The following is a 26,965-nucleotide window of genomic DNA, read 5'->3' as shown; positions in this document are numbered from 1 at the left end:
GTATCTTTAACGTAGTATTCCTTATTAAAAGAAGAGAGAAGGTAATAAAAGTAAAGTTGCTTATTTTTGTCTTGCGGTAGGCTACAATATTTTTCAAAAGGAAATCAACTAAAATCTAACACAGAGCCATGTTAGTAGTAATGTAGGCCGGCAGCTTGGAGGGCTTATTCTATGACTTTTATTTTGGAAAAGGTACAGGCGGAACGAAAATTGAGTCCAGTCTTGGGTACCGGAAGTTTTGGGGAAGTAGATCGATGTTACTTCGCTCGTTGGGGAGCAGTCAAGTAATTTTGTTCAAAATTATTCTGCGCTTTTACATACGTATATTTCTAGCCATGGATGCATGTGGACTATCTAAAGACATCAATGGTGTGTAAGAAAATAACTTCTAGCTAACGTTACCATGCTAGCTAATATCTGCAGAACTAATATCAAAAGCCCCATGGAAAAAGTGGCATATTTAGCTATCAGTTGATCACGGGCTAAAATCGGTTGTTATGACTGCCTTGTTAAGCCAAGTGTACTTGTAATCCTATCTAACTAGCTATCAATTTAAAGTAAAGACAATTTCAATAGTAAAGTTATTGCTTAATGCAAATTAATCCTGACAAAGCTAATGTCTGATGCTACTCTTATGTTCTATGGAGCCCCATCCTGTAACGACTGGATGAGAAATGCATGCTTGCCATCTTTAGCTGACAGACATAATGATATATTAACACTGTATATATTTTTGAACAGTGTTCTGATTGAATGTTTGTCCATTTGTACACCTACATTTCAGATCCAGTTCTCAGTCTTTCTTCTCTGCGCCTCCTGGTTCCACCCTTGCGGCTCCTGTCTGCTGCCATGTGGCAGGTGGCTCAACAAAGAGATGTGAGGCACTATGAGAAGTTGGAGGAGTTTGTGACTCTGGTGACAGAGGCCATTCCAGAGCTGCTGAGCCACAGACATAGAGCTCAGCTCATTCTAGGTCTGAGAGCACGGGTGAGACACGAGTCAGGGGGCATAGGGTTATTCAGTTGGATGGAGATCCCTGAAAAGCGCAAATGAAATATATTGAACAGAAGAGATTTTCCTATGATGATGAGTAGAGAATTGGGTCTGTTCTATACATTATGTAACTGTCTGTAATCCTATGAATGGGTTCTCCCCACCTGAGTTGATTGAGAGGTGACAATGACATGGTTTCTCCAGCTACAGGTTTGTACCACAGTTAATACTTGTTTCTACTGCTTGTGATTCAGTTGGTTCTGGAGCTGTGCCGAGGCCCTGCAGACCCTCAAACCATCCAACCTTACCTGGACAGAATGCCCACTGTTACTCCAGGATGCACAGGAGTAAGTGGGCTATAGTCCTTTTAGAACAGAATTTGGTTGTTTTCCAAGTGGATTTGAGTGCACACAGCCACTATGTGATGAGATGATTGTATCTGTTTACTGTCTTGCAGTACAGAGATGCAGAAGTGGAAGCATCTGAATCCAATTTTGTCGTGCTTGTCCAATCACTGCTAAAGGACCCTGTCGAGAGGGAGTGCTTCTTTCAGGTACTTTTACACTCGGCGCTGTGAGCCTCTTGCAGGACCGCGCTGCTTACGCCAAGGTTTTACTGAAAACAATGGGAGTGTCATGCCTGGGAAAAGTTACTCGTCCAGGCCTTCAAGAAAAACAAGTACTTGAAGTTACAATCCATCGCCTTGCCTCCATTTAAATAATGTTCCCCCAACAGGAGGTGTTCCCGGAACAATATGGCCGACATTATGACACAGCGGTACAGACGTTAACATGGGAGTTCCTCTCCAGACTGGAACAACTGTTTCCAGTACCAGACCTCAAGCAGGTATTGAGCATTATGGCATACATAGCTTCTGGCAATTTAGCCTTTCTGATATTGGATGTAGCATAAATCCAGCACAGGTTAGGCATAGTACATTTTGGGAAGACGGACACAATTCTTTAGGCTACGTTGATTGAATATAAAATGCATTTCTAAAAGACATTCCCTTTCAGACGGCGACATGGCTCAGCTCTGCCCCTTCAGTCCTGGAGGAGTGTATGCAGTCGACCCCAGAGAATCTGAACCTCATTCTCCAGCACCATAAGAGTTTTGGACATTTAAAAGGACCTTGTAAGTCTCCTGTAATGATTACCAAATCATGATGCAACGTTTTGTAGCACAGTACTGTTTAAAACTCGCAGGTCGTTTTATGACACAGTTCTTGTTTTCTCTCGTTCAGCTGCTCTCTCCTCCTCCATGGGCGACAACATCCTCTCCTCTCTGTCCACCCCTAAAATGGTGGTCACCACTGAGCCGACCACTTTTGTCACCCGATCAGAGTCGTCACATAACTCGGCAGACGTGCTGGGCCCCATGTCTTTAGAGGACACTGATGCTGTAGTAGTAACAGTTTACACTGAAGTGGAGGTTGGAACAGAGGTGGAAGAAGAGATTGTAGAGACAATGAACGAGGAATACGTATCGTCAAACGCCTCTCCACTGCGGGAGGAGGTGGTTGAACTTAAAGCTGAGGATATGAATCTGGAGATGACAGTCGTTGAAGAATATGGCTACGTGGGGGAGGAGATGAGTGCAGCCGAGGAAGAGATGGACACAGTGAGTGTTCCGGTGGAGCAAGCAGATGAAGCCGTTAATATAAGTGAAGACATTGGAACTGCGACAGAGACACTAGCAGTCAAAAAGGATGTCCAAGATGAGGTGGTGGCAGATCAGGACGGCCAATCAGAGACTGTGAATGTATGTGTGAACCAGGAAGGGAAGGACACATCCCATGTGGTCAACTTTCAAACCCAACAACCTGCGACGTCAACTGTGAGGCGGTCTACACGGCTGCAGTCGAAGACACCAAGAACTTGGCGGAGGAAAAAGAACACTGAGAACAAGTATGACTGATGATTAGAGAATAGGAGTACTGTCATTTAAAAAGGAATATGCCATTTTGTCATCAAATTAGTGATATTTTTGTGTTCGTTTTTAATCACAGGAACAACGGTGAGGCCTCAAGCGTGGTTTATGTCATCTCACCCAGGGGAAGAGAAGCCGGTAATAATGAGCTCTCCAACTATTCTGACAGTGACTATTCTGACAGTCATCAGGGAAATGGTTATATACAGTGAAGTTGGAAGTTTACATACACTTAGGTTGGAGTCATTAAAACTCATTTTTCAACCACTCCACAAATTTCCTGTTAGCAAACTATAGTTTTGGCAAGCCGGTTAGGACATCTACTTTGTGCATGATACAAGTAATTTTGCCAACAATTGTTTACAGACAGATTATTTCACTTATAATTCACTGTATCACAATTCCAGTGGGTTTAAACAGCTTGGAAAATTCCAGAAAATGATGTCACGGCTTTAGAAGCTTCTGATATTTCAAGGCCTACCTTCAAATGCAGTGTCTCTTTGCTTGACATCATGGGAAAATAAATCAGCCCAGCCAAAAATTGTAGACCTCCACAAGTCTGGTTCATCCTTGGGAGCAATTTCCAAATGCCTGAAGGTACCACGTTCGTCTGTACAAACAATAAAACGCAAGTATAAACACCATGGGACCACGCAGCCATCATACTGCTCAGGAAGGAGACGCGTTCTGTCTCCTAGAGATGAATGTACTTTGGTGTGAAAACTGCAAATCAATCCCAGAACAACAGCAAAGGACCTTGTGAAGATGCTGGAGGAAACGGGTACAAAAGTATCTATATCCACAGTAAAACGAGTCCTATAAAGACATAACCTGAAAGGCCGCTCAGCAAGGCAGAAGCCACTGCAACAAAACCGGCATAAAAAAAACAGACCGGTTTGAAACTGCACATGGGGACAAAGATCGTACTTTTTGGAGAAATGTCCTCTAATCTGATGACACAAAAAATAGAGCTGTTTGGCCATAATGATCATCGTTATGTTTGGAGGAAAAAGGGAGAGGCTGCAAGCTGAAGAACACCATCCCAACCGTGAAACACGGGGATGGCAGCATCATGTTGTGGGGGTGCTTTGCTGCAGGAGTGACTAGTGCACTTCACAAAATAGATGGCATCATGAGGTAGGACAATTATGTGGTTATATTGAAGCAACATCTCAAGACATCAGTCAGGAAGTTAAAGCTTGGTCGCAAATGGGTCTTCTAAATGGACAATGACCCAAAGCATACTTCCAAAGTTGTGGCAAAATGGCTTAAGGACAACAAAGTCAAGGTATCGGACTGGCCATCACAAAGCCCTGACCTCAATTATATAGAAAATCTTTGCCCAGAACTGAAAAAGTATGTGTGAGCAAGGAGGCCTACAAACCTGACTCAGTTACACCAGCTTTGTCAGGAGGAATGGTCCAAAATTCACCCAACTTATTGTGGGAGGCTTGTGGAAGGCTACCCAAAATGTTTGATCCAAGTTAAACAATTTAAAGGCAATGCTACCAAATACTAATTGAGTGTATGTGAACTTCTGACCCACTGGGAATGTCATTCTCTACTATTATTCTGACATTTCACATTCTTAAAATAAAGTGGTGATCCTAACTGACCTAAGACAGGGAATTTTTACTAGGATTAAATGTCAGGAATTGTGAAACTGAGTTTAAATGTATTTGGCTAAGGTGTATGTGAACTTCCGATTTCAACTATACATATTTACAGTAGCAAGAACTGAGGGACCAAAATTTGCAAAAAAAACAAATGTTTGGAAGAGATTTATTGTATATTTACATGTCTTTCATTGTGTGGTCTCAAGATATTTTTCAATGAGCATGCCTTTTATTTCATTCCCAAGCCATGCAAATAAAACATGCCTTGTCTGACTTCTGTCTCCCAGGTGGATCTGACAAGGTGACCCCCTTTACCTGCCCTAAGTGTGCCTACCACAGTCTGGAGGAAAAGAGCCTTCACCTCCACATGCAAAGCATTCACACAGAGGAGTACAACAAGCCCAATGTGTCTGGGAAAAACAGAGCAGAGGTTTCACCATGTCCCGATAACACTGGCCAGATATTCACATCAATCAAACCTCTCCTTTCTTCAAAAACTTTAATAACTGAAAACTCTGAGAATCAAACCGCTAATGCTGGAACTCCCACGAAAGCAAAAGGCTACCATAAGGCCCACACATGCGCCACGTGCGGTAGGATCTTCACTCGCTCCTCAGATGTGAGGAGACACCAGCTCACCCACACCGGTGAGAGACCTTTCCACTGCTCTCAATGCGACAGGACCTTCCAGCATTCGTGGGACCTGACCAAGCATGAGAAGAAACATGGCGGGACATCCATCTCTTTCCCCTGCCAGCAGTGCGGGAGCTCCTTTGCCAACCTCCGCTCTCTGACAGCCCACCACAGAAGTTCCCACCTGGGCGAGAGCGACCTGCCCCACCTCTGCTCCATCTGTGGCAAGAGCTTCCCCTCCTCCTCGGAGTTGCTGGAGCACAGGAAGAGCCACGGGACCAGCCTCCAGTACATCTGCCAGCAGTGTGGCGAAAGCTTCCACTCCCTGCTGGCTCGCTCCCAACACCGGCAGACCCACCTGGTAAAGCGGCAGTTCAAGTGCCCGCACTGCGACAAGAGCTATACGCGCAAAGCTGATGTGAAGAGGCACATGTTCTCCCACAGCGGCGAGCGACCGCACCAGTGTAACCAGTGTGGGAGATGCTTTTCCTTCCTCTTCCTGCTCAAGAAACACCAAATAGTTCACACAGGCGAGAGGCCTTTCCAGTGCTCCTACTGTCCCAAGAGGTTCACATTGATATCCATCCTGAGCAGACATGAGAGAATGCACACTGGGGAGAGACCCTTCCTCTGCTCTCAGTGTGGGAAGAGCTTTCTGTCCCAGGGGGAGCTGTCCAAGCACCACCGCTCCCACACTGATGAGAGACCGTACGCTTGCAATCAGTGTGACAAGAGGTTTAAGAGCAAAAAATCCCAACAGGAACATATCATCTCCCACACCGGCGTGCGCCCTTACCCTTGCTCTTATTGTGGGAAAGGATTCACCAAACCATACGCTCTGACCAGGCACCATCTCATACACACAGGGGAAAGACCATTCCCCTGCGTCCACTGTGGGAAGACGTTTCTCACCCCCGCAGAGGTACAACTACACATCCGCATTCACACAGGGGAACGCCCTTACCCCTGCCCTGATTGTCAGCTGAAGTTTAGGAGTTCGTCAGACTTGGCACGACACAAACGCTTTCATACAGGGGTGCAGACATTTGTCTGTAACCAGTGTATGAAAAACTTTCCCACCTCGTCCAAACTGAAGAAACACATGGAGAACCACTCAGGGACAGAGGCAGTCCAGAGCTCAGACTTTGGAGAACATTCCAACCAAGCGTGAAGTAAGGGCAGCAGCACAATTGGCAAAAATGGCAGACACAATTAATTAAAGTAAATGTACCTTCACAGCTATTATATTCTACAATGTCTCTGTCAAGGAAGATCTTTCAACACCATTAGATCTCTAAAATAAGATATATTGTCAGTCTGGCTCATGGCCATTGAAATATAGCTGTCAATTATTATTTTGTGTCTGGTCAAAGGGAGTTGCAACTCAATCATGTCCTTGGCTTATTTTATTGTAAACTGTATATGCTCAGCATCTTAAATGCAACAGTTTTTTAAACTGTAAAATCAGTGCTATGATCATACAATTAGTAGTCAATCAGTAGCTGGTCTATTGGAAGCGCTGGTAAATTAAAATGTTTGTCAATAACTTTTGAAGAATGTCAAAGATTAGTAAAATGTTCTGTTACGTAATGAACAGCCTTAGGTGGATGCCAACTTGTCTCCTTGTCTTTACAGTTCCCAGTACAATACATGTATTTTGTTCTACTTTGTAGCCCTCTGTCTCTCTGACACACATACCAGTAATTAAAATGAAATCAGTTGGGCGGGGGGAACAGGTTAGGCCCATGTAGTGAAAACAATAGGCTTTGAGTAGCTTTGTGCAAAAGATCTGTTGGATGCCGATTGAATCATTCCTTGGTGAACTATCCGATGACAGGACCCGTTGTGACGCGCAGTAATTCCAGGATCACTTCCGGATTGCTTGTCGTTCATGGCTACAAGCATGTTATTAACTGATTTACAATTAAATTGGTAAAACATTCGTAGACAACGCAAACGTAGTGTACACAACATTATTTGCTACAATCTGTAGCGTTCAGGAAGGAACCGATGCATTAAATCCCGTCGTCTAACGGGATCCTCCATCTAACTTTTGTAACAACAGTCAGCATTTGGCCCACGCGACAAAATGGACTCGGAATTTTCGGCAGCGGACAATGCAGGTAGGCGATATCTAATAAATGACCATGCAAATATGCCAGCCGCTGCATATACTATTTTTTTACTACTTTTGTTATTTTGATGTATGTTCAGCAATACACCATGTTCACAGCGTGTTTGCAGTCAAAAATGAAGTCCACGGGACAAGCAGTACTCGTATATTTCTACAACAATTATGAACATTTGCTCCACTGAATATGCCCCAGTACCCATAATTAAGATGCATAAGCTACATTCAATTACACAAGACTGTTGTGAAACGTTATTTAACAATTTCAGATAATGCACTAGCTAGGTTGCAGATTGATTTCAAAATTGTTTACAATGTTCTTTTGAAATACTCTTTCCAAGCCAATGAAGGTACAACACATGACAAAGTTTGTGGACACCTACTCGTCGAACATCTCATTGAAAAGTCATGGGCATTAATATGGAGTTGGTCCCCCCCTTTGCTGCTATAACAGCCTCCACTAGACATCCTGTGAAGACTTTCCACTAGATGTTAGAAAATTGCTGCGGGGACTAGCTTCCATTCAGCCACGAGCATTAGTGAGGTCGGGCACTAATGTTGGGCGATTAGGCCTGGCTCACAGTCGGCGTTCCAATTCATCCCAGAGGTGTTCGTTGAGGTCAGGGCTCAGTGCAGGCTAGTCAAGTTCTTACAGACCAATCTCGACAAACCATTTCTCTATGGATCTCGCTTTGTGCATGGGGGCATTGTCATGCTGAAACAGGAAAGGTCCTTCCCCAAACTTTTGCTACAAAGTTGAAAGGACAGAATCGTCTAGAATGTCATTGTATGCTGTAGTGTTAAGATTTCCCTTCACTGGAACTAAGGGGCCTAGCCTTAACTATGGAAAAACAACCCCAGACCATTATTCCTCCTCCACCAAACTTTATAGTTGGCACTATGCATTTGGGCAGGTAGTGTAATCCTGGACTCCGCCAAACCCAGATTTGACATTGGACTACCAGATGGTGAAGCGTGATTCATCATTCCAGAGAACGCTCCAGAGTCCAATGGCGGCAAGCTTTACACCACTCCAGCTGACGCCTGGCATTGCGCATGGTGACCTTAGGCTTGTGTGCAGCTGGTCAGCCATGGAAACCCATTTCACGAAGCTCCCGACAAACAGTTCTTGTGCTGACATTGCTTCCAGAGGCAGTTTGGAACTCTATAGTGAGTGTTGCAACCAAGGACCGCTTCAGCACCCGACGGTCCCGTTCTGTGAGCTTGTGTGGCCTACCACTTTGCCAAATCCACTAATTTGAAGGGGTGTCCACATACTTTTGTATATACAGTGTATGCGTTTGACGTTCTGTCTGATTGCACCCTTATACATTTTTCCATGCTGTTTTAGGTCTCCCTCTCCTGTCCCTCTGCCTCTTGGTTCCACCCATTCAGCTTATGTCAGCGTCCATATGGCAGGTGGTGCAACAGCGAGATGCCATGAATTATTCAATGCTGGCGGAGTTTGTCTCCCTGGTGACAGAGATGGTCCCTGAGTTGCTGATCTATAGGCACAGGGCCCAACTTATTTTGGGATTGCGAGCAAGGGTGAGTGTTACAACGTTAATGAGTGAGTGTAGAAGCATGGATAGAGCCCTGATGTATTAGGATTCCTTTTAGAATCCAAGAGTGGAAGATTTAGTCTCGTCTAGGCACACTACTTTCAAAACAGGCCCTTTACAAGTCAGAATGTTGAATAAACTTCATTTGGCCATACTTTACCTGTTGTCTGTTGATTTTTATCCTTATGTCGGAGGTAATCGGTGACAAAATATCCACAGGGAAGTGTTATTAGCCCGACTTTCAGTACGCTGGTCTGTATATGTTTTCAATACTGATGCATGGGACGTAAACACTTGCACAATATCTAAACAATGGCCAAGCGTGACCAAACGTTGACAACTTTTCATTTGCAGTATATCGCATGCGCTTCCAGCTGATTGCGAAGGGGCCATGCTTCGGTCGACAACGTTCGGCTATTGTTTGCATATTGTGCATCATGTGCAATGCGTCAGGAGATAGAAAATACAAACCGTGGAAATGTTCTCTTCATTTCCTACTGCCAAAAGGACAACAGCACGGACAACCGGTAAATTGAGTGTAAATATCATTTTATTCAACATTCTGGCTTGTAGAGACTACTGCATATGATTTAGGGCGACTTTGTCCGACTGAAAAGCCATGGGTAACCATGGTAACAGTCTGACGTACTACAACTATATAACTAATGAATAACGGTGCATGGGGTATGTGTTATTGCAGCACATTCTGGAGTTGTGTCGCAGTGAGCATCCTGTAGAACCTCAGGTCATCTTAACCCAGCTGTACATGATTCAACCACTTACCCACTTCAGTAATGATGTAAGTTGATCTTCAATGAGTACCTTCTTCCTGGAGTAGACTGGAATACCTGTGGAGTGAAATGCACTGCTATAGATGAACTGTGTGTTGGACAAATGTGTCCTTATTTGATGTATCCTACAGGTAAGTGACACAGAGGTGGAGTCGTCAGAGACTCATTTTCTGGAGCTGGTCCAGACCCTGCTTAAAGACCCTGATGAGAGAGAGCATTTTTTCACAGTGAGACTTCACAGAACACATGTCCTCTTGCATTGGATTTACAGGTCAATGAAGTAAAGTGTTTTGCATTGCATTTAACTGTATATTAAATAATGTGGAGGGGTTTTCTTCCTCATCTGTATCCCTCAGGAGATATTCCCAGTGGAGTATGGACCACAATATGACATCGAGCTGCAGACTCTACTGTGGGAGTTCCTGTCCAGATTGGTTCAACTGTTACCGACCCCTGACCTCGCACAGGTGAGGGAAAGAATACCTTCCATTCACACCTACTGTTTAATAATCATTGTGCTGTACCAGATTAATTAAACTGCAAGGAACCATGTGAAGTGGAATATTCAGTAGATACATATCTATTTTATCTATCCCCCAGACAATAGCATGGCTCGGTACTGCCCCCTCAGTCTTGGATGATTGTGCCCATGTTATATCTCATCCAGCAGATCTGAAGAGTCTGCTTCAGCACCATAAACGTCTTGGACATTTGGAGCAACATGGTGGGTGACACGTAGTAAAAGTATGCATCATATTTTAAAACTGCACGTGGCATTCATCCAAATGGATTGACTTTAATTGTAGCATCTTCTCTTTGAACAGTACCCCCCTGCGCCATGGGCGATTGCATCCTGTCCTCTCTCTCCATCCCGCCACACAGTAGAACGGGGATCAGCACTGAGCAGACCAGCTGTCACAACCAGTCAGAACCCTCGCAGGAGTTTGTGGATGACTTCGAGGTGGAAATTGTAACTCTGACAGGTTATGAAGAGGTTGAATTAGGTTTGAGTCAGGAGGAGGTGGAGGATGGGAACGATGATGAAGGTCAGACCATGGAGGACAAGGAAGAAGAGCCTAAAGAAACGTCTGCTGAAGAAGTGGAGGAAGAGGAGAAAGTGATGGAGGACCATGAAGAGGGGGGCTTGGAGAGCAACTCGCATCTAGAAGAAGCCGAGGATGACCCAGCATCCTCCCATCACCAAACATCCTCTGGGCCCCACATCTGCTCAGTCTGTGAGAAGAGCTTCAAGTTTGCCTCTGCACTAATAGCCCATCAGGTCATCCATACAGGAGAGCGCCCGTATGTTTGCCATCTGTGTGGACGGTGTTTCTCCTTCAGGCAGTCTCTGGACAGGCACAAACAGACACATAAGGATGGGCGCGTTTACGACTGCTTGATCTGTGGGGAGACCTTTCAGTCCTTGTCAGCCCGCACAGAGCACAAGAAGAGCCATATGGAGGAAGGCGCTTACCAGTGCTCACAGTGCCACAGGAAGTTCAACTGGGTGTCGGCCATGGTGAGACACCTGAAGGCTCACACAGAGGGCACTGAGGTCAAAACGCAGGAACTTACAAAAAGCCTGAAGTCTGAGAAAGAGGATATAGGGATTAAAGAGATTGTAGCAGAGGTGGCTATTGATCCCCCTGAAACAGACCTGGTGTTGGAGGATGGAGGGAAATCCTGTCACAATCCACAGGAAGGAGCGGATCACAAACAACAGGAAGGTGATGGTCAGTCCACTTCGTCTGAGCCTGCAGTGTTGGTGCCTGGACTTCTGGACAAGGCCGTAACACTTGTCAAGGTCCGTACCAGTGGTAGGAAAACGAAACCGACCTTGAAGGTGCAGATGGTGAACCTGCAGAAGCTCAAGGGAAAGGTTGCCACCCCAAAGAGGAGGATGGGTGGAAGCTTGATGAACCCCCAGGGTTTCACACCATTGCATTTTAAGAGGTAAAGTAGATGGATGCAGACAGTTTAAGGTTAAATAAGTTTGGTATTTTAAGTGAAAAATAAGATGTAACTTAACTGTCATCTCATGGCATTAATGCTCTAGGCGGGCATTTCCACGGTAACAGAGCGACACAGACTACGATTTTTTTACTTTATAATGTATATTTAAAAAAAACTAAGTTTGGTAACAGACAACATGAACAGCACAAACTGTCATTCTGAAACCAAACTACTGTTTATCAAGTAAATGTATCCTTGTAAAATTCTCTGTGGAAATTGTTCAATGTAGTCCTTGTGCATAGTTGTGGTTTGTTTAACTTTGCAATCATTGGTTTTTGTTTGACATACATTTTAATGTGAAAAATCTGAGTCTGTGTCACTCTGTTACCTTGTAATTGCCCTCTACCTACTTGTTTGTCTTCAACAGTGAGGAACACTCCTATGGCTCACCAGTGGTCTCAACAAAGGAAGGAGACACAGGTGCATGTATTACCTTATCAGTTTGCATAAGTGTGTAATTGTTTGGTCTGTTGAGTGGTTACCTACATGTATTATTTTGTTACATACATTGCTTAAATAATTGTTTGTATCCTGCCCTTATTGAATCCATCAGGTTTTCACTTTTACTTTGTTGGTCCTTCAGGGTGGTGTCCATTCTCCTGTCCCGAGTGCTCATTCGTCAACTCAGACGAGGCGTCCGTCCAGCAGCACATTGAGACGAACCACTCGGGGGAAGCACAGGAAGACGCTCAGTCCGCTCCGCACCAAACAGGCCAAGCTGGACACTATGATTGCCCAGACTGTAACAGCAGCTACAAGTTTCAGTCCTTACTGAAATACCATCGGCGCGTCCACACCGGCGAGCGCCCATACGTGTGCTCTCAGTGCGGACGGCGCTTCTCCTTCAAGCAGTCACTAGAGAGGCACAAACAGACACACAAGGATGGGCGCAAGCATGACTGTCTGATCTGTGGGCAGAACTTCAAGTCCTTGTCAGCGTACACAGAGCACAAGAAAAACCACATGGAGAACGGTGTGTATCGGTGTTCGGAATGCGACCGGCGGTTCTCCTGGAAGTCTGCGCTGGTAAGACACCTCCGGACTCACACGGAGAACGCCACCGAGGCTGAGCTCTCTTACAAATGCCCAAGGTGTGACTTGGGATTCAGCAGTAGTACGTACCTTAACAGGCATCTGCTCACACACCAAGAGGAGAGGTTGCATGTCTGCAGCTGTGGCAAGAACTTTGCCTACAAGGCTGCTCTGACCGCACACCAGCGCACCCACCTGAAAGAGAGGCCACACCAGTGCAAGCAGTGTGGAAAGGGTTTCCTCTACAAGGGAGGGCTGGTAAGTCACATGAAGATCCACTCCGAAGAAATGCCTTTCATGTGCTCATTCTGCGGGAAGAGCTTCAAGAGGGAGAGGAACATGAAGAAACACGAACGCTGCCACACCAGGGAGAACGTGTTCAGCTGCTCGCAGTGCGACAAGACCTTTGTGTACAAGGCCACACTGACCAGGCACGAGCTAACCCACTCGGGGGAGAGACCGTTCCTGTGCTCCGATTGTGGCAAAGGGTTTTTCTCCCATGCGGAGCTTCTAAAGCATGAGCGCTTCCACACGGGCCACAAGCCGTTCCAGTGCTCCCACTGCGGGAAGCAGTTCACCCAGTCCTGCTACCTGACCATTCACCTGCGCTACCACACAGGGGTACGGCCTTACTCCTGCACCCATTGTGACAAGAGCTTTCTCAGCGCCAACCGTCTAAAGAGACACCTGAGAACCCACACAGGAGAGAAACCCTACCTGTGTTCGGAGTGTGGGAAAGGGTTCAAACAGTCATATCACCTCAAGATGCACCAGCAGACTCATGCCACTAAGATTTGCTGAGGCATGATTGTGTCTCTGTCCAGACTTCAGTCAAATGATTTGGTAGAATGTAATGGTGAGTTAGCTGTCGACTGTGTAGACAACCAGGAGTGTTTAAAATATTAAAATATAAATTCAATATGCAACAAATTCAAAGATTTTAGTGAGTTACAGTATAAGGAAATCATTCAATTGAAATGAATTCATTAGGCCATAATCTATGGATTTCACATGAATTGGCAGGGGTGCAGCCATGGGTGGGCCTGGGAGGGCTTAGGCCCACCCACTGGGGAGCCAGGCCCAGCCAGTCAGAATGAGTTTTTCCTCTTAAAAGGGCTTTATTACAGACAGAAATACTCCCCCGTTTCATCAGCTGTCTGGGTGGCTGGTCTCAGATGATCCCGCAGGTGAAGAAGCCGGATGTGGAGGTCCTGGGCTGGCGTGGTTACACGTGGTCTGCGGTTGTGAGACTGCCAACAGCTCTGGTGGACATTCCTGCAGTCAGCATACCAATTGCACGTTCCCTCAACTTGATGCCTCATCTGTGGCATTGTGTTGTGACAAAACTGCACATTTTAAAGTGGCCTTTTATGGTCCCCAGCACAAGGTGCACCTGTGAGCTCCCGTCAGATCCTTGGGCTCCCGAGTGGCACAGTGGTCTTAGGCACTGCATCTCAGTGCTAGAGGTGTCACTACAGAACCTGGTTCGATCCCGGGCTGTATCACAACCGGCCTAGATCGGGAGTCCCATTGGGCGGCGGACAATTGGCCCAGCGTCTTCTGGGTTAGGGGAGAGTTTGGCTATCATTGTAAAATAAGAATTTGGTCTTAACTGATATCCCTGGTTAAATAATGATCATGCTGTTTAATCAGCTTCTTGATATGTCACACCTGTCAGGTGGATATATTATTTTGGCAAAGTACAAATGTTCCCTAACATGGACGTAAACTATTTTGTGCATGAAAATTGAGAGAAATAAGCTTTTTGTGAGTATGAAACATACCTGGGATTTTTTTTTTCGGCACATGAAACATGATTACACGTTTATATTTTTGTTCAGATTATTAGTGATAATTCCTAATCTAAGGATTCATGAAATGCATTTGAATTCTTTCCGGCTTTCCTCAGCTGAAATAATGATAAATACTGTGTCATTGTTACTTAAGGCACATACAGCTCTTCTGTGAGCTGAATCACTCATGTGACACAACTTTGGCCTGGATTAAATCTGTAGAGCGCTGGCTGCAATTAATCCCAGACAAAATGTTGATTATAATGTAGAAGTACTAAAGGAATTGTGCCTCGTGTCCTTCTGCTAAAATGCATTTCATATGTATAGTACATTGTATTTTCATAGTTGTAGCTCAAATGAGTTTAATGAAGAGACTTCAATGAACAATACAAATTGTTACTGTCTTTTGTAATGAAAACGTCAATTTAAAACCTACTAATAAAAAAAGGAAACTCAAGCATACTTAAAACTAAACTTTATTAGATGCATGGGTACATTTACCATCTATAAACTCAAGCTATGGTTTGGGATTTTTTTTTTTTTTTTTACAAAACAGGCATGTCTTAAACTTTGCTCTGGACATTGGCAGTAAGGGGTGAGATTCCACTGACATTGGTCTCATGTCATTCATATCAGCTTTGCACATGTTGAACCATTTGACAATCTTAACACTGGCCATCAATCTGGGTCTGAATGTTTGCATGATAAATCTGTACCATGATTTAATTGATCAATATTCACTCAATGGTAATGACTTCATTACCATTATATATAATATGAATGAACAAAATAGGACTCGCATTCCCTTCCAAGGAGCAATGTTTCAATGACAGACTAGCAGTTATTTAGCACCAACACCAGATTCACATGGTTAAAGAACACAGTGCCTCAGAGGACTTGCAGGGATTATGCAGTTTGTTACCAGATGTCACTTAGGAGTGCATTGTGTGGGTGGGAGTAAAGGACAGAGTTGAATAGTCACTTCATATAGGTGACAGGACAATCGTGACTAGTTTATCAAATTTAAGATTTGAGGTGAAAGTAAAGTCATTTGAGAATCCCAGTTTCAGTAGAAACGTATTTCCAGGTTCTGATGTTTCACTCATGTTGAGTGTGCACACCGGCATACAGATTAGTTTCAGTAGTTAGGAATGCCATGACTTCATCTTAGGTCCGCCACCTAGGTCACATTTAACATGAGAAAACAATGCATGGCCACACTGCCAAAACTATTGAACTGGGAAACAATTGATCCAGCACTTTGGCCAGACTGATCTACACAACCATGTGTAGAGTGATGGGGCAGTGGTCACTGCCCATAGCTTGGTTGCGGATCTTGCTATCGCAAAGGCCTGGCAGTAGAGCAGAGGACAGCACAAAGTAGTCCAGACGCCAGCCTACGTTCTTAGACCGAGAGTTCATCATGTAGGTCCAGAAGGTGTAAGCGTTGGCCTGCTCGGGGTACAGCTCGCGGAAGCTGTCGGTGAAGCCTGCAGCCAGCAGCTGATTGAAGCCCTCACGCTCCTCTGCTGTGAAGCCTGCGTTTTTTTTGTTGCCTTTGGAGTTCTTCAGGTCGATCTCCTCATGGGCTACGTTCAGATCGCCACACAGCACCAGGGGCTTGCGCTTGTCCAGGTCGCTCAGGTAGACCTTGAACTCCACGTCCCAGGTCTTGCGATAGTCCAGGCGCACCAGGCCTCGGCCAGAGTTGGGCACGTAGGCGGTGACCAGGAAGAAGGTGGGGAACTCAGCAGTGATAACACGGCCCTCCTTATCATGCTCCTCTTTGCCTGCAGACAGATTGGGGATAGGCAGGTTAACTAGGACACCTGGAGAGAAGTCTGAATGAGTAAAGTTAAGATGTTCACAGCCAACTAGAGTAACCAGGATCAGCCATTCACTCACCAATGCCATAGGTTACTTTGAGGGGCTCAGTCTTGCACAGCATAGCTACCCCACTATAGCCCTCCTTCTCATCGGAGCCAGCCCAGTACTTGTGGGGGAACTCGGGCATGGAGGTGATTTCATCAGGAAGGGACTTCTCAGCGCACTTCGTCTCCTGCAGGCACAGCACATCCGGGGCCTCGTCACGCACCCACTGGGCAAGAGAGAGGGAAAATAACCAGTCAGCTCCTTCACATTGCACTGCCATTTATCAGTGTTTAAAAGGTGCAGCCACTGTGCAGATTAATGAACCAGACAATAGTATTTAACAGAAGTTCATAGACACTCAACGTTTAAATCTCATAACTGTAGTGTGCGGACTTATTTCACATGTGTAGTTAACGATTCTATGCACTATAACTCAACTAACAGGTGCCTCTGTACCAGTACCCCTGTATATAGTCTCGCTATTGTTATTTTACTGCTGCTCTTTAACTACTTGTTATTTTTTATTTATTATTCTTCATATTTTTAAAACTGCATTGTTGGTTAGGGGCTTGTAAGTAAGCATTTCACTAAGGTCTACACCTGTGGTATTCGGCGCATGTGACTAATACAATTTGATTTGATTTATAGCTCAATGCCAAGTCGTAATGCAGCTTTGGACTCTGTGGTTCCCAAACTCACATCAAGGCCCTTCTTCTTGACCCAAGCTCTGAGCCCATCCACATTCCAGGAGGTGATCTTCATGTTAGCAGCACGACCATCTTTGCTGTTCATCTTATCAGGAGGGTCACTGTACAGAATGGGGGCCTCTGGTTCCTTGACCTTCTTTCCTTTCTTGGCAGCGGGAGCTGTAAGGTGACAGAGAAAACAGGAGGGGTAATGAGACTGATGTAACAGTATGTTCTTTTCATTTTTATTCTGTTCTGCTTCAGACATACTGTAAGTGTAAGATACATATCTCAAAAAACAGGAAACATTAATTGACTAGACGTCTCACCTGTGCCGTTGTCATGGTCACCATCTCCAGCCTCCTGCTCATTTTTCTTCGCTCTTTTCGACATACTTGCACTCGTCGTTATCCCACACACGCCCCGAAGACACACAACACGCACACACAAGTACACACGCGCCGCCGCTGGGAAAAGAAAAACATGATCTAGTTATTAGCTTTATTTATAGCAGCCAATTTAGTAAATACTATAGCGACGCTTAGCTCATCAGCTACTGCCACAATAGCTACTAGTTTGTACGCCAGATATGTGATAGATGTTTACATTACTGCATTACATATCCATTGAACAATTATGTAACTACTGCAAAAACAGGCGAATCTTTGATAATAAGCTAGTTAGCTAGGACATATACATAACTTTATGTGCGGCCTATGGCTCAATCCATGTCGAATGAAGATCGAGTCTGAATAAATGGGGGAAATGTGCACGAGCAATCAGGCAGAAAATGAATGCAACTAATGCTGCTACTACTACTACTTCTTTGCAAATTAAGAATTGAACTAGAGAGAACCCAAAGTATTCTTACTTTGCTTTTTCACAACAAAGGATCAACCGTGTCACACTCGCGCAGTCACTCCTCCAAAACAAAGCAGTGGGTTTTGAGGAACATTGTCACACAGACACGCATGTGCTGTTAGGCTGCCCTATATTATGCCTGATGTGATTTTCCTCTGAATCCGTGAACGCACCAGGTATCAGCTCTTTATGCATGTTATGTATTTGTTTACGTCAAACATTAAATGTCTACAATTAGCTTCCAATTTGTTTTGGTTAATACAATACCTTAAAAGATACAATTCTGTAAGGAAATCATCAAACGACCTCTTGTTATGGGTCCTCACTGCCCAGAGTACTGTCTGAAACCCGAAATACTCAGCAACTGAAAGGTTCGTATTAAACTTTTTGCTTTCTCATCTGAAATGATAATGTTTTTCATTTAAAACACGTGAAATTGGCTCTTAATGTGCCTTCGTTTTTGGCATGTGAAATGAATAATTGATGGTAGATCTAGATCGCCACCTGGTGTGCAACCCGAGTGTTAGCTAACTAATCATGCTTCTAATAGTTTTAACCAAACATGACCCTGTTTTGGTATCTATATTCTAGTGCTTATGTTCTACTTTTCGTATTGCTTTTGAAGAATAAATAAAACAACACCTGTACTTTTTAGTCGTTGACATTGCACTGTTTATTCATGTATGAACTGATGTATGCAACTGTTTCTGGTATGTGTAGCTATGGCATCGCACTCGGAACATATTTTTTTCAGATGCACACAAGACCACTAGCTATGACATTTACGACATTCTTCCAATGTGCACAAGTTTTTATTTTATTCATAACAATATAATTCTCCATCTCCCTCAACCTCTCTAGCTGTCATGACTGTAGTGATTGGATTTGAGGGCAGTGCCAACAAGATTGGTGTGGGCATTGTGAGGGATGGGGAAGTACTCTCAAACCCCAGACGCACCTACATTACACCCCCTGGTCAAGGCAAGTTGGTTGAATTCAAAGTAGACTCAAATGACAACTGAACGATTGTGTTTGTCCTAATGCTCATGTCTGTAGTTGCAGTAACAGACTAACTCTCCATCCCAGGGTTCCTGCCTAGTGAGACAGCCAGACATCACCGCAGTGTCATCCTAACAGTTCTGAAGGAGGCGCTGGAGGAGGCAGGGCTGAAGCCTGCTGACGTTGATTGCGTGGCATACACAAAGGGTCAGGAACTCCTATGTCACTGATACCTATAAAGCTGAAATTGCCTTTTCTAACCTGTAGTACCATTCAGTTTTCACCAACATGATATTATTTACCCCAGGACCAGGGATGGGTGCCCCCTTGGTGACGGTGGCTCTGGTGGCACGCACAGTGGCCCAGCTGTGGGGGAAGCCTCTCCTGGGTGTCAACCACTGTATTGGCCACATTGAGATGGGCCGTCTCATCACTCAAGCCAATAACCCCACTGTGCTCTATGTCAGTGGGGGTAACACACAGGTCAGTCACCCATACATACTTACTAAGACAGACTTGGGATGTCCCGCACAACTTGAGAGTTCTTAAGGTTTCCCCTTAGTTAGCACTCATACCTGTCTCAACTGAGGTTTTTGGGTTTAGTTGTGCTCTAATGCAATGTTTCCTCATGAAGGTGATTGCATACTCTGAGCGGCGCTACAGGATATTTGGTGAGACCATCGACATTGCAGTGGGCAACTGCCTGGACAGGTTTGCTAGGGTGATAAAGGTGAGTTCTGCATGGCTCTTCAGGGGACTAAACTGAAACGAACCTGATTAAGTAATCCTCCTATAAAGGCTACATGCTGAAACATGTAGTCCACTTCCATCGTCTTACAAGAGTTGCTGAATATCATTTTCAATTTGCTCCTCTTTTCATGCATCTTGTTTTTAAAGCGAGATAGCAACATCATTTTTTCTCCTCTTTAAGATTTATTGTGCTCGGACTATACCTTGTATAAATAGTTTTACCATTCTCATGAATAAAAATGGTTTGTGCTCAGATTTCCAATGATCCCAGCCCTGGGTACAACATTGAGCAGATGGCCAAGAAGTGAGTACATGTGTTTTCTTTGGAATTGCTGTTGGCCAGTAGATGTTTTCATATGTGTATATATTTACACCATTGATTTCCTGTTTGTTTTGTCAGGGGTACACAGTATGTGGAGCTTCCATACACAGTGAAGGGGATGGATGTGTCATTCTCTGGGATTTTATCCTATATCGAGGTAAGATGCAGAGCCTTTAAGTGGGAATAAAGTTTGCATTGAGTTGCGTTGCATTGCATTAGGTTGCATTGCATTGTAGGGGAGAGACAGGGTTTTTGTGATAGTTAGATGGACTGTAGTTCTAATAAGGGGTGCATGTTTGATGTGTTCATATTTGTCCCTTTTCTTTCAGGAAGCAGCTGGGAAGATGTTGAAATGTAATCAGTGTACAGCAGAAGACCTGTGCTTCTCCCTACAGGTCAGAACAAAAGCTATAAACTGCCCCAGTGCATTGTTGTCAGCCTGTTTCCTGCATCGGCAAGGCAACACCCTTCCCCTTCAGAATGATGGCGGCTACATGGTGGCATCATTCACTGTCTGAGAGGTGGCAGAGCACACCACTGTGTAATGATCCGTTCACTACTTGTGTGTCCTGTAGGAGATCCTGTTTTCCATGCTGGTGGAGATCACAGAGAGGGCCATGGCTCACTGCAGCTCCCAGGAAGTGCTCATTGTTGGAGGCGTTGGCTGTAAGTCAATTGTACTTCATTGTGGGGGTTGTGGGCTTTAAATGTAATTCATTAAAACACATAAGATGTAATATCATGTAAATCTGGCTGACCACTCATTATGGACAGGCACAACTCAAACACAACCCTTCAGGAATGCTGATGGGGGTTTTGCTCTGTAGGTAATCTGCGTCTGCAGGAGATGATGGGAGTCATGTGCAAGGAGAGAGGTGCAAAGCTCTTTGCTACAGATGAGAGGTAAGGCTCTACATACTATGTTTTCAATACAAGGGATTTGACAAGTGTATCTAAGACATTCAATGCTTACCTTTATTATTTATGAACTAATACAAGTAAAATGGCTTATGTTGATGCTAATTTCATAATGTACTTACACTTTGTACATCCTTCTGTTATTAAAATGTGATATTCTGTTTCGTTGTGTCACAGCTTTTGTATCGATAACGGAGCAATGATTGCACAGGCTGGCTGGGAGATGTTCCGGTCCGGTCAGACGACTGAGCTGTCAGACTCTTGGATCACTCAAAGGTAATTCCACTATACCTGCAACTCAAATTATTCCCTTTCATTATATTCTATTGTACAGTGATTCCCTTTCATTATATTCTATTGTACAGTACAGTGATTCCCTTTCATGATATTGTACAGTGATTCCCTTTTATTATATTGTACAGTGATTACCTTTTATTCTATTGAACAGTGATTCCCTTTACATAAAAATGTTAACTAAAATGTTACAGGAAGTTCTTGTCTATTTTACGAAAGTGTATTGCGATGTTAACTGGATATTTTTGACAACAGGTCTACCATATTGTGCTGTCATCCAGTGACAAGAGAAACATTATGTTGTTGGCAGGTACAGAACAGATGAAGTGGAGGTGACCTGGAGAGATTGACAGCTCACTACCCAACAGGCTGCAACTTGCACCCACCTTCCCTTTACCTGGATTGAATGCGTTGTGTCATGATGGAGGGAAAGAATGTAGAAATATTCTATGCCTCACTTCTATTGTTCTGAACCCCTCAACACAACAGTTTTTAGCCACGTGCATTAGTATTTTAGGCCTAGATTAAATCCGGATTGCAGAAAATCTGCATTATAGCGCAATTGAAATGAAAAGGCAATGTTCCCGCATTTGGAGAAAACACCTTTATCTTTTGATTTGTTTTGGCTTTCTCTAGCGCTGGATTCAATTCATATCGCAGAAGATCCGCATTAAAATAAGTCATTTCTGATTGAGCCAACATATGCAGGTTTACTGTGAATGAAGTCTCCGCGAAAGCGGGAACTACGCCTTTTAAATTTCAATTGATCTATAATGCAGATCTTCCGCGATACGGATTTAATCCAGCCCCTAGTCTACAATATAGCCACGTTTATACCTGGTGTTAATGTGTCCTGATCTGGTCAACATTCTGATTGCGGCCATATTTTTGGACAAGTGTATACAATTAAAAGTGATTGCAATCAGATCTTCCTGAGCACCTCCGGAGATAGTCAGTGATGCGTTGTAATGTAGCTAGATATCTTAAAACTGTGAACAGATCTGGATTATCAAACCATTTAAATCATCCCTTCTAAAATCATTGACAGGTGGCAATACTGGCTTAATGTTAAATAAAAATTTGCTTTACACTGAAAGCTGAAATGTACCTTTTTCGAGGATGGGAGCAGCAAGATTAGAACCTGTGATCTTCTGGTCCCTAGCCCAGTGCATTGCACCAGCAGATGTGAGGGCACTATGCCTTTTCCCCACATATTTAAAGCTGTTCAGGCAGAAAGTTTGGAACTCACGATGCAACAGCTTTTCCCCCTCCTGTAACTCCACATTTATCCAGTCAAGTCATCCAAGGATCACAATCAATTGTTTTTGGGCTTTATTCAGTCCGTATCGCAGTAGTTCAGCGCCATAGAAATTGAAAGGCAATGTTCTGCGTTAGCAGCACTGCATTCACGGTAAACACTGCATGTCGGCTAAATTGGAAGTAACCTTTACATTTCAATCGTGCTGAACTGCAGCGTCAAGCCCTCAGTTTACTTAAAAAAAAAAAATACATTTAACTTGTCCTTATTAACAAAGCAAATAACACTGGGTTTTATGTATCGTATGTGAAAATGATTAACAATGAAGTATGAGCATTACCAGTAAGACCATGGGGCATGTCAAGTTCATTCAATTTTATTATGCAATACTGTTCACTTATCCTCCAGTGTATTTTTTTTATATTTCAAATTTCAAATCATAAAAACTGAGCTAGTGTGATCATGAGTAACATTCACCCAATCAGGGTACAAAAAACAAAACAGCATTAGGATCAGACAGGGGAAGGGTGCGTTCTTATTGTGCTGTCTGCACCCCTGTAAACTGGAGACATGATTACACATCTGTCCCGTGTAAAATACAGTGAAATGAAGCAGGTATAACATTTTCAAATTTGTGAAAAAATAAACACCTGGTAGGGTAGGCGTACCAAGGATTGGTCACAACAGATTAGAAAGTGCTTGACGGATCCCTCACAAGAGGACAAAACAGAAAATGTCTGATAAAACTGCAGTTCCTCACAATAAAATGACAGCTCTTAATAAGATTGTTAAAAAAGACCAGCTCAACACGACATTAAAACGAATCATTTTGAGCTGATAGGAACTCCAGGTCCAATTCATTAAGGCAGGCCTTTGAAGGCGTTAGAAAAGTCCCTAGTTGTGGATCTCATCAAGGAGTTAGTCCAAAGTGTCTCAGTGTGGCTTTGTGTAAAGACATCGACCTGAGTGCGTGTGTGTGTGTGTGTGTGTGTGTGGGGGTGTGTGTTGTGGCAGACAGGTCCATGCATCACTAGGCTGGCTGGTCCAGGGAGTTCTTATACCAAACTACCTTATTGGGATCTGAAACAGAAAATAAGACCACATTTAGTGACAGGCAGCATTGTCAAACCTCTCATACAATCTAGCCCTTGGGGGCTGCAGCAAGGACTTCTGAAAAGGGAAACCCACTAGATAAAAAAAATCTCAAGTTGTATCCGTCCTTCTTTAGATACAAATTTGGATAAGGTTTTTGCAGACGAGATGCAGCAAGTTTTAATGATGTCACTAGTAGGATCTCTCCTAGATCCAAAACAATTTGCCTACCGTGCCTACTGGTCATGCTGAATAACCACAAACACTTAGAGCATGCAAATAGCCTAGTGAAAATTGTGTTCATTGATTTCAGTAGCGCTTTCAACACCATCTACTTATTGAGAAGCTGGTGAACTTCAGTGGATTATCAGATTCCTTGTAAACCGTAGTCAGGTGAGATTTAACCCTGCCATCTCTTCATCTAGAAAGGTTAACAAGGGAGCCCTGTAAGGTTGTGTACAATCACCGATACTGTGTACACTATACAGTAACAATTGCCAAGCCTCTGGCCCAGCCCATGGATTCTTTAAATATGCGGACGACACTCGACTGGTGGGATTCCTTAAAATCATATCAAGCCTCCCCTGAAGGTCTTGACAGAGAAACAAATTCATCCAGTGATGCTCAGACAACGTCCTTAAAAAATAAACATTAACAAAAATGGAGACGGCAATTGATTTAAAAAAAATATGAACAACCCCCCCCCAAAAGAGCAACGGGGAATCAGTTGACAGTGATAACATAAATACCATGGAATTGAGAGAACCTGAAATTCAATGACTGTGCCCTCAAAGACCGAAACTACAGGAGATTGTTCTTCACTGCACCCATTGCACTTATTCTTCTACGCGTTTAAACCAAAGAGTTAAACCATCTTGTATTATTGGGTGTTTTTACGTATTATGGTGGGATAATAAAATATATCAACGTTTAACAAATCAAACCATTAAAGAGAATTTAATTTTTGAAGTAACGTTTGTCAGTTTTTTTCCCCAACCTTGAAAGTAATGTCAAGATGAAACCATGTCCCACGACAGTGGTTGTGTATATCCAGCTATACGCCACAATTCCAAATGAATGGAAAAGATGTGCACTGTTTAATTTCCTGGTTTTATTGGGTGACCATATTTTCTATTAATTTGGGATGGAGGCATATAGCTAAACTGAATTTACACCACTGATGTCGTGGGATGGGATTTTCTCTTGACATTAGACTACTTTAGAGGTCTGAAAACATCTTAAAATCCTTTAAATTATGAGCCCTGCTTCAGAGATTCTAATGCCCAGCGTGGAAAATGGAGAATCCGGTCCAAATTCTAACAATGGACCTTCCTGATGATCATCTCACCTTCTTTCTGTTTGTTGCAGGTGACATTCCATTCTAAAAATGAACAAGGTATAGTTAGGATTCATACTATGATGCATATAACATCAACCACAATTTTATGACAGATGCAACAGAAAAATAACATTTATAATACATTAATGTATTATTGAGGTCTCAACCACATCAGCCCTTACCTATTGTGTGATAGCGCAGAGCCTCCTTTAGATGGCGACAGGTGAGAAGCAGCTTCCCATTGATCTTTGCTTCCTCCTCTCTGTACTGGTCAATAGAGATTGAGGTAGTGACAGGAACTGGGATTTCACCACTGGCCTGGACTGTGTGATGCCTCTCTTGTGTTGGGTTGGCGGTTTCACCTCCAAATGTGAGCTGAGGTGGTGCTACAGGGGCAGCGCAGGGAACTGACCCCTCTGTGGCTTGGAGGACCTCACTGATGAAACTAAGTCCCCACTGGTTCTGCAGCAGGACACCGATGGCTGGGCGGCCCTCCTCCTCCAGCACTCCACCCACAGCCCCTGACTTCACCTTTGAGGCATAGCTGATGGTTGGCTGCAGCTTGGCAGGGCTGTCCTGCACTGGAAAAGCAGGTGGGTGCTTGAGTAGAGACAGGCTGTCCTCCACCCACCTCTCCTTCTGGCTCTGCTTCGGGGGCCTATCTGCTACACGCCCTGCCCCCCTGGGCCCCTCTCTGCGAGGGCCACGGCCTTTGTGCTGGCCTCTACGATCTCTGTCTCTACGGTAGGTGAAGGCATGTACATGGGTGGATCCGTTCAGGTTGCCCTCGAGGGCCTGGGGTGAAGCTTGGCAGGGCTGCTGGTCAACCCCAGTTGGGCAGCCTCCACCTCCACCACAGTTGCCAGACCCAGGTGATAGGCGGCGGTTGCCAATGTGCGCCTCTGGGTTGGTGGAGGACACAAGGCCAGCAGGATCACACAGGGTGTCGGACTCGCACACTGTGTTGGCCTCCCATGTACCTAGTTAGATATAAGGCAAAGGAAGACCGTTAGAATCCCCTAATAATAAAACATAGAAAAATGGGAACAGTTTAAACTACGCATTTGTTATGGTTTACTGGTGAAATTATGAACTAGCTAACTATCAAAGTACCCATCTTAGGTTTTGTTGGGGCTTGGGGTTAACTGGCTAGCTAACGTTAGCTAGCCACATAGCTACGCAGAGCTAGAATGCACGCCACGGTTGGCCTAGCTAGCTACCGATTAAGCTCAATCCAGAAAAAAAATCCAGTGGCAAATTTTATGACACTTAAATTACTTGTAACTAGCTTGCTAGTTAACCATGTTATGCAAGTTGTATGTCATATGAGCAAATAGCTATGTAACTAAGGTTATAACCTTTTCGAACTGCCTTACCAACCAACCACTTGCTAACTAGCTAGCTAGTCTGCTAAGAAACAGAAAAGCAACGTGTATGTAACGTTAACAGTAGCCAACGTCAGCTAACCTGAAACGTAATTTATTTAAAATAGTAACTTATAACTAATCAGGAGGTACTATAATAAGGCCATACAATCTACCGTTAGTCTTCAAGTATGCATTGGAATAATAAACAATTTCCTTGCTAGCTAGCTAACATTACGTTAGATAAGTTTCATAACACCCCGGCTCCAACGCCGCGGACCGGGAGTGTTCATTTCAGAACGTTTTGCTAACGTTGGCAAAGTAGAAAGTCACAAAGTAATGTGCTAATAGATGCCGGTACCCAAAACTCACCTGTTTTGATATGCATTTTTGTTTAAATGTACTTATTCTGGAATTAAACCGTTACTGAAAGTTTGTTTACAGCGGGTGTCTTGATTGTGGCCACACGGAAACTGTCGGAGGTGGAAATGACCGTCACCGTTCAACTTTGCCGGATATTGAAGCGCGAATAGAGGAGGGTTATTAATCAAATAGTTTTCCCGCCCACAAACCCTTTGCAGAAAGGGATATAATAACATACTTTGTCTTAGTGATTAATAATATTAATGGTTTTCCTTTTGTCTGAATCATGTGTAATCTTTAATCGTACTCTGTAATTCCATGGCTGCATCTCTGAACTCCCCTTGCAATGATGTG

The 26,965-nt window shown here is 44.0% G+C and overlaps 5 protein-coding genes across 6 annotated transcripts; 3 read left to right on the top strand and 2 right to left on the bottom strand.

The window, feature by feature from the left end:
- The first annotated feature begins 217 nt into the window (after positions 1 to 217).
- Positions 218 to 6,771, top strand: LOC115199175 (zinc finger protein 540-like). The gene is made up of 9 exons (XM_029761807.1): positions 218 to 369; positions 785 to 987; positions 1,248 to 1,340; positions 1,451 to 1,546; positions 1,729 to 1,839; positions 2,010 to 2,127; positions 2,237 to 2,900; positions 3,002 to 3,060; positions 4,826 to 6,771. Exons 1-9 carry the CDS (start codon positions 255 to 257, stop codon positions 6,340 to 6,342), a joined length of 2,976 nt encoding a protein of 991 aa, XP_029617667.1. The 5' UTR covers positions 218 to 254; the 3' UTR covers positions 6,343 to 6,771.
- Positions 6,772 to 6,900: 129 nt separating this feature from the next.
- LOC115199174 (zinc finger protein 135) lies at positions 6,901 to 13,630 on the top strand. Of its 2 annotated transcripts, XM_029761804.1 has the most exons (9): positions 6,901 to 7,294; positions 8,654 to 8,850; positions 9,565 to 9,663; positions 9,787 to 9,882; positions 10,012 to 10,122; positions 10,256 to 10,379; positions 10,480 to 11,608; positions 12,036 to 12,088; positions 12,252 to 13,630. In XM_029761804.1, the coding sequence occupies exons 1-9, from the start codon at positions 7,261 to 7,263 to the stop codon at positions 13,499 to 13,501; spliced, it is 3,093 nt and encodes a 1,030-aa protein (XP_029617664.1). In that variant the 5' UTR covers positions 6,901 to 7,260; the 3' UTR covers positions 13,502 to 13,630. The 2 variants fall into 2 exon arrangements, with proteins under 2 accessions (XP_029617664.1, XP_029617665.1); XM_029761805.1 differs by lacking the exons at positions 8,654 to 8,850; positions 9,565 to 9,663; positions 9,787 to 9,882.
- Positions 13,631 to 14,951: 1,321 nt separating this feature from the next.
- On the bottom strand, positions 14,952 to 18,053 carry LOC115199169 (DNA-(apurinic or apyrimidinic site) lyase-like). The gene is made up of 5 exons (XM_029761794.1): positions 17,923 to 18,053; positions 17,381 to 17,518; positions 17,065 to 17,231; positions 16,399 to 16,591; positions 14,952 to 16,283 (listed from the first exon to the last, which is right to left on the bottom strand). The coding sequence occupies exons 2-5, from the start codon at positions 17,442 to 17,444 to the stop codon at positions 15,769 to 15,771; spliced, it is 939 nt and encodes a 312-aa protein (XP_029617654.1). The 5' UTR covers positions 17,445 to 17,518; positions 17,923 to 18,053; the 3' UTR covers positions 14,952 to 15,768.
- Positions 18,054 to 18,185: 132 nt separating this feature from the next.
- LOC115199168 (probable tRNA N6-adenosine threonylcarbamoyltransferase) lies at positions 18,186 to 22,291 on the top strand. Its single transcript, XM_029761793.1, has 12 exons — positions 18,186 to 18,283; positions 18,774 to 18,893; positions 18,999 to 19,118; positions 19,219 to 19,394; positions 19,546 to 19,641; positions 19,916 to 19,965; positions 20,062 to 20,140; positions 20,313 to 20,378; positions 20,559 to 20,649; positions 20,811 to 20,886; positions 21,079 to 21,177; positions 21,506 to 22,291. Exons 2-12 carry the CDS (start codon positions 18,779 to 18,781, stop codon positions 21,543 to 21,545), a joined length of 1,008 nt encoding a protein of 335 aa, XP_029617653.1. The 5' UTR covers positions 18,186 to 18,283; positions 18,774 to 18,778; the 3' UTR covers positions 21,546 to 22,291.
- A 522-nt stretch (positions 22,292 to 22,813) lies between these two features.
- LOC115199170 (uncharacterized) lies at positions 22,814 to 26,759 on the bottom strand. Its single transcript, XM_029761795.1, has 4 exons — positions 26,621 to 26,759; positions 25,067 to 25,864; positions 24,894 to 24,926; positions 22,814 to 23,533 (listed from the first exon to the last, which is right to left on the bottom strand). The coding sequence occupies exons 1-4, from the start codon at positions 26,634 to 26,636 to the stop codon at positions 23,484 to 23,486; spliced, it is 897 nt and encodes a 298-aa protein (XP_029617655.1). The 5' UTR covers positions 26,637 to 26,759; the 3' UTR covers positions 22,814 to 23,483.
- Between the last annotated feature and the right edge of the window lie 206 nt (positions 26,760 to 26,965).

The sequence above is a fragment of the Salmo trutta genome, chromosome 8 (genome assembly GCF_901001165.1).
Source record: "Salmo trutta chromosome 8, fSalTru1.1, whole genome shotgun sequence".
Lineage (NCBI taxonomy): Eukaryota > Metazoa > Chordata > Actinopteri > Salmoniformes > Salmonidae > Salmo > Salmo trutta.
The sequence above is the reverse complement of the archived record's forward strand: the minus strand, read 5'-3'. Positions and strand labels throughout refer to the sequence as shown.

Bases quoted from the DNA above. Each gene is read 5' to 3' on its own strand.
- LOC115199175 (XM_029761807.1), top strand. From the start codon at position 255: ATGTTACTTCGCTCGTTGGGGAGCAGTCAAGTAATTTTGTTCAAAATT. The intron at 1,547-1,728 runs GTACTTTTACAC...TTCCCCCAACAG, and splicing joins AGAGGGAGTGCTTCTTTCAG to GAGGTGTTCCCGGAACAATA. The intron at 2,128-2,236 runs GTAAGTCTCCTG...TCTCTCGTTCAG, and splicing joins TGGACATTTAAAAGGACCTT to CTGCTCTCTCCTCCTCCATG.
- LOC115199174 (XM_029761804.1), top strand. From the start codon at position 7,261: ATGGACTCGGAATTTTCGGCAGCGGACAATGCAG. The intron at 10,123-10,255 runs GTGAGGGAAAGA...TCTATCCCCCAG, and splicing joins CGACCCCTGACCTCGCACAG to ACAATAGCATGGCTCGGTAC. The intron at 12,089-12,251 runs GTGCATGTATTA...TTGGTCCTTCAG, and splicing joins AACAAAGGAAGGAGACACAG to GGTGGTGTCCATTCTCCTGT.
- LOC115199169 (XM_029761794.1), bottom strand. From the start codon at position 17,444: ATGTCGAAAAGAGCGAAGAAAAATGAGCAGGAGGCTGGAGATGGTGAC. The intron at 16,592-17,064 runs GTGAGTTTGGGA...TCTCTTGCCCAG, and splicing joins TCAAGAAGAAGGGCCTTGAT to TGGGTGCGTGACGAGGCCCC. The intron at 16,284-16,398 runs GTGAGTGAATGG...ATCTGTCTGCAG, and splicing joins CAAAGTAACCTATGGCATTG to GCAAAGAGGAGCATGATAAG.
- LOC115199168 (XM_029761793.1), top strand. From the start codon at position 18,779: ATGACTGTAGTGATTGGATTTGAGGGCAGTGCCAACAAGATTGGTGTG. The intron at 19,642-19,915 runs GTGAGTTCTGCA...GTTTGTGCTCAG, and splicing joins GGTTTGCTAGGGTGATAAAG to ATTTCCAATGATCCCAGCCC. The intron at 20,887-21,078 runs GTAAGGCTCTAC...GTTGTGTCACAG, and splicing joins CTCTTTGCTACAGATGAGAG to CTTTTGTATCGATAACGGAG.
- LOC115199170 (XM_029761795.1), bottom strand. The intron at 24,927-25,066 runs GTAAGGGCTGAT...GTTCATTTTTAG, and splicing joins TCTGCGCTATCACACAATAG to AATGGAATGTCACCTGCAAC. The intron at 23,534-24,893 runs GTGAGATGATCA...TTTCTGTTTCAG, and splicing joins CTGCAACAAACAGAAAGAAG to ATCCCAATAAGGTAGTTTGG.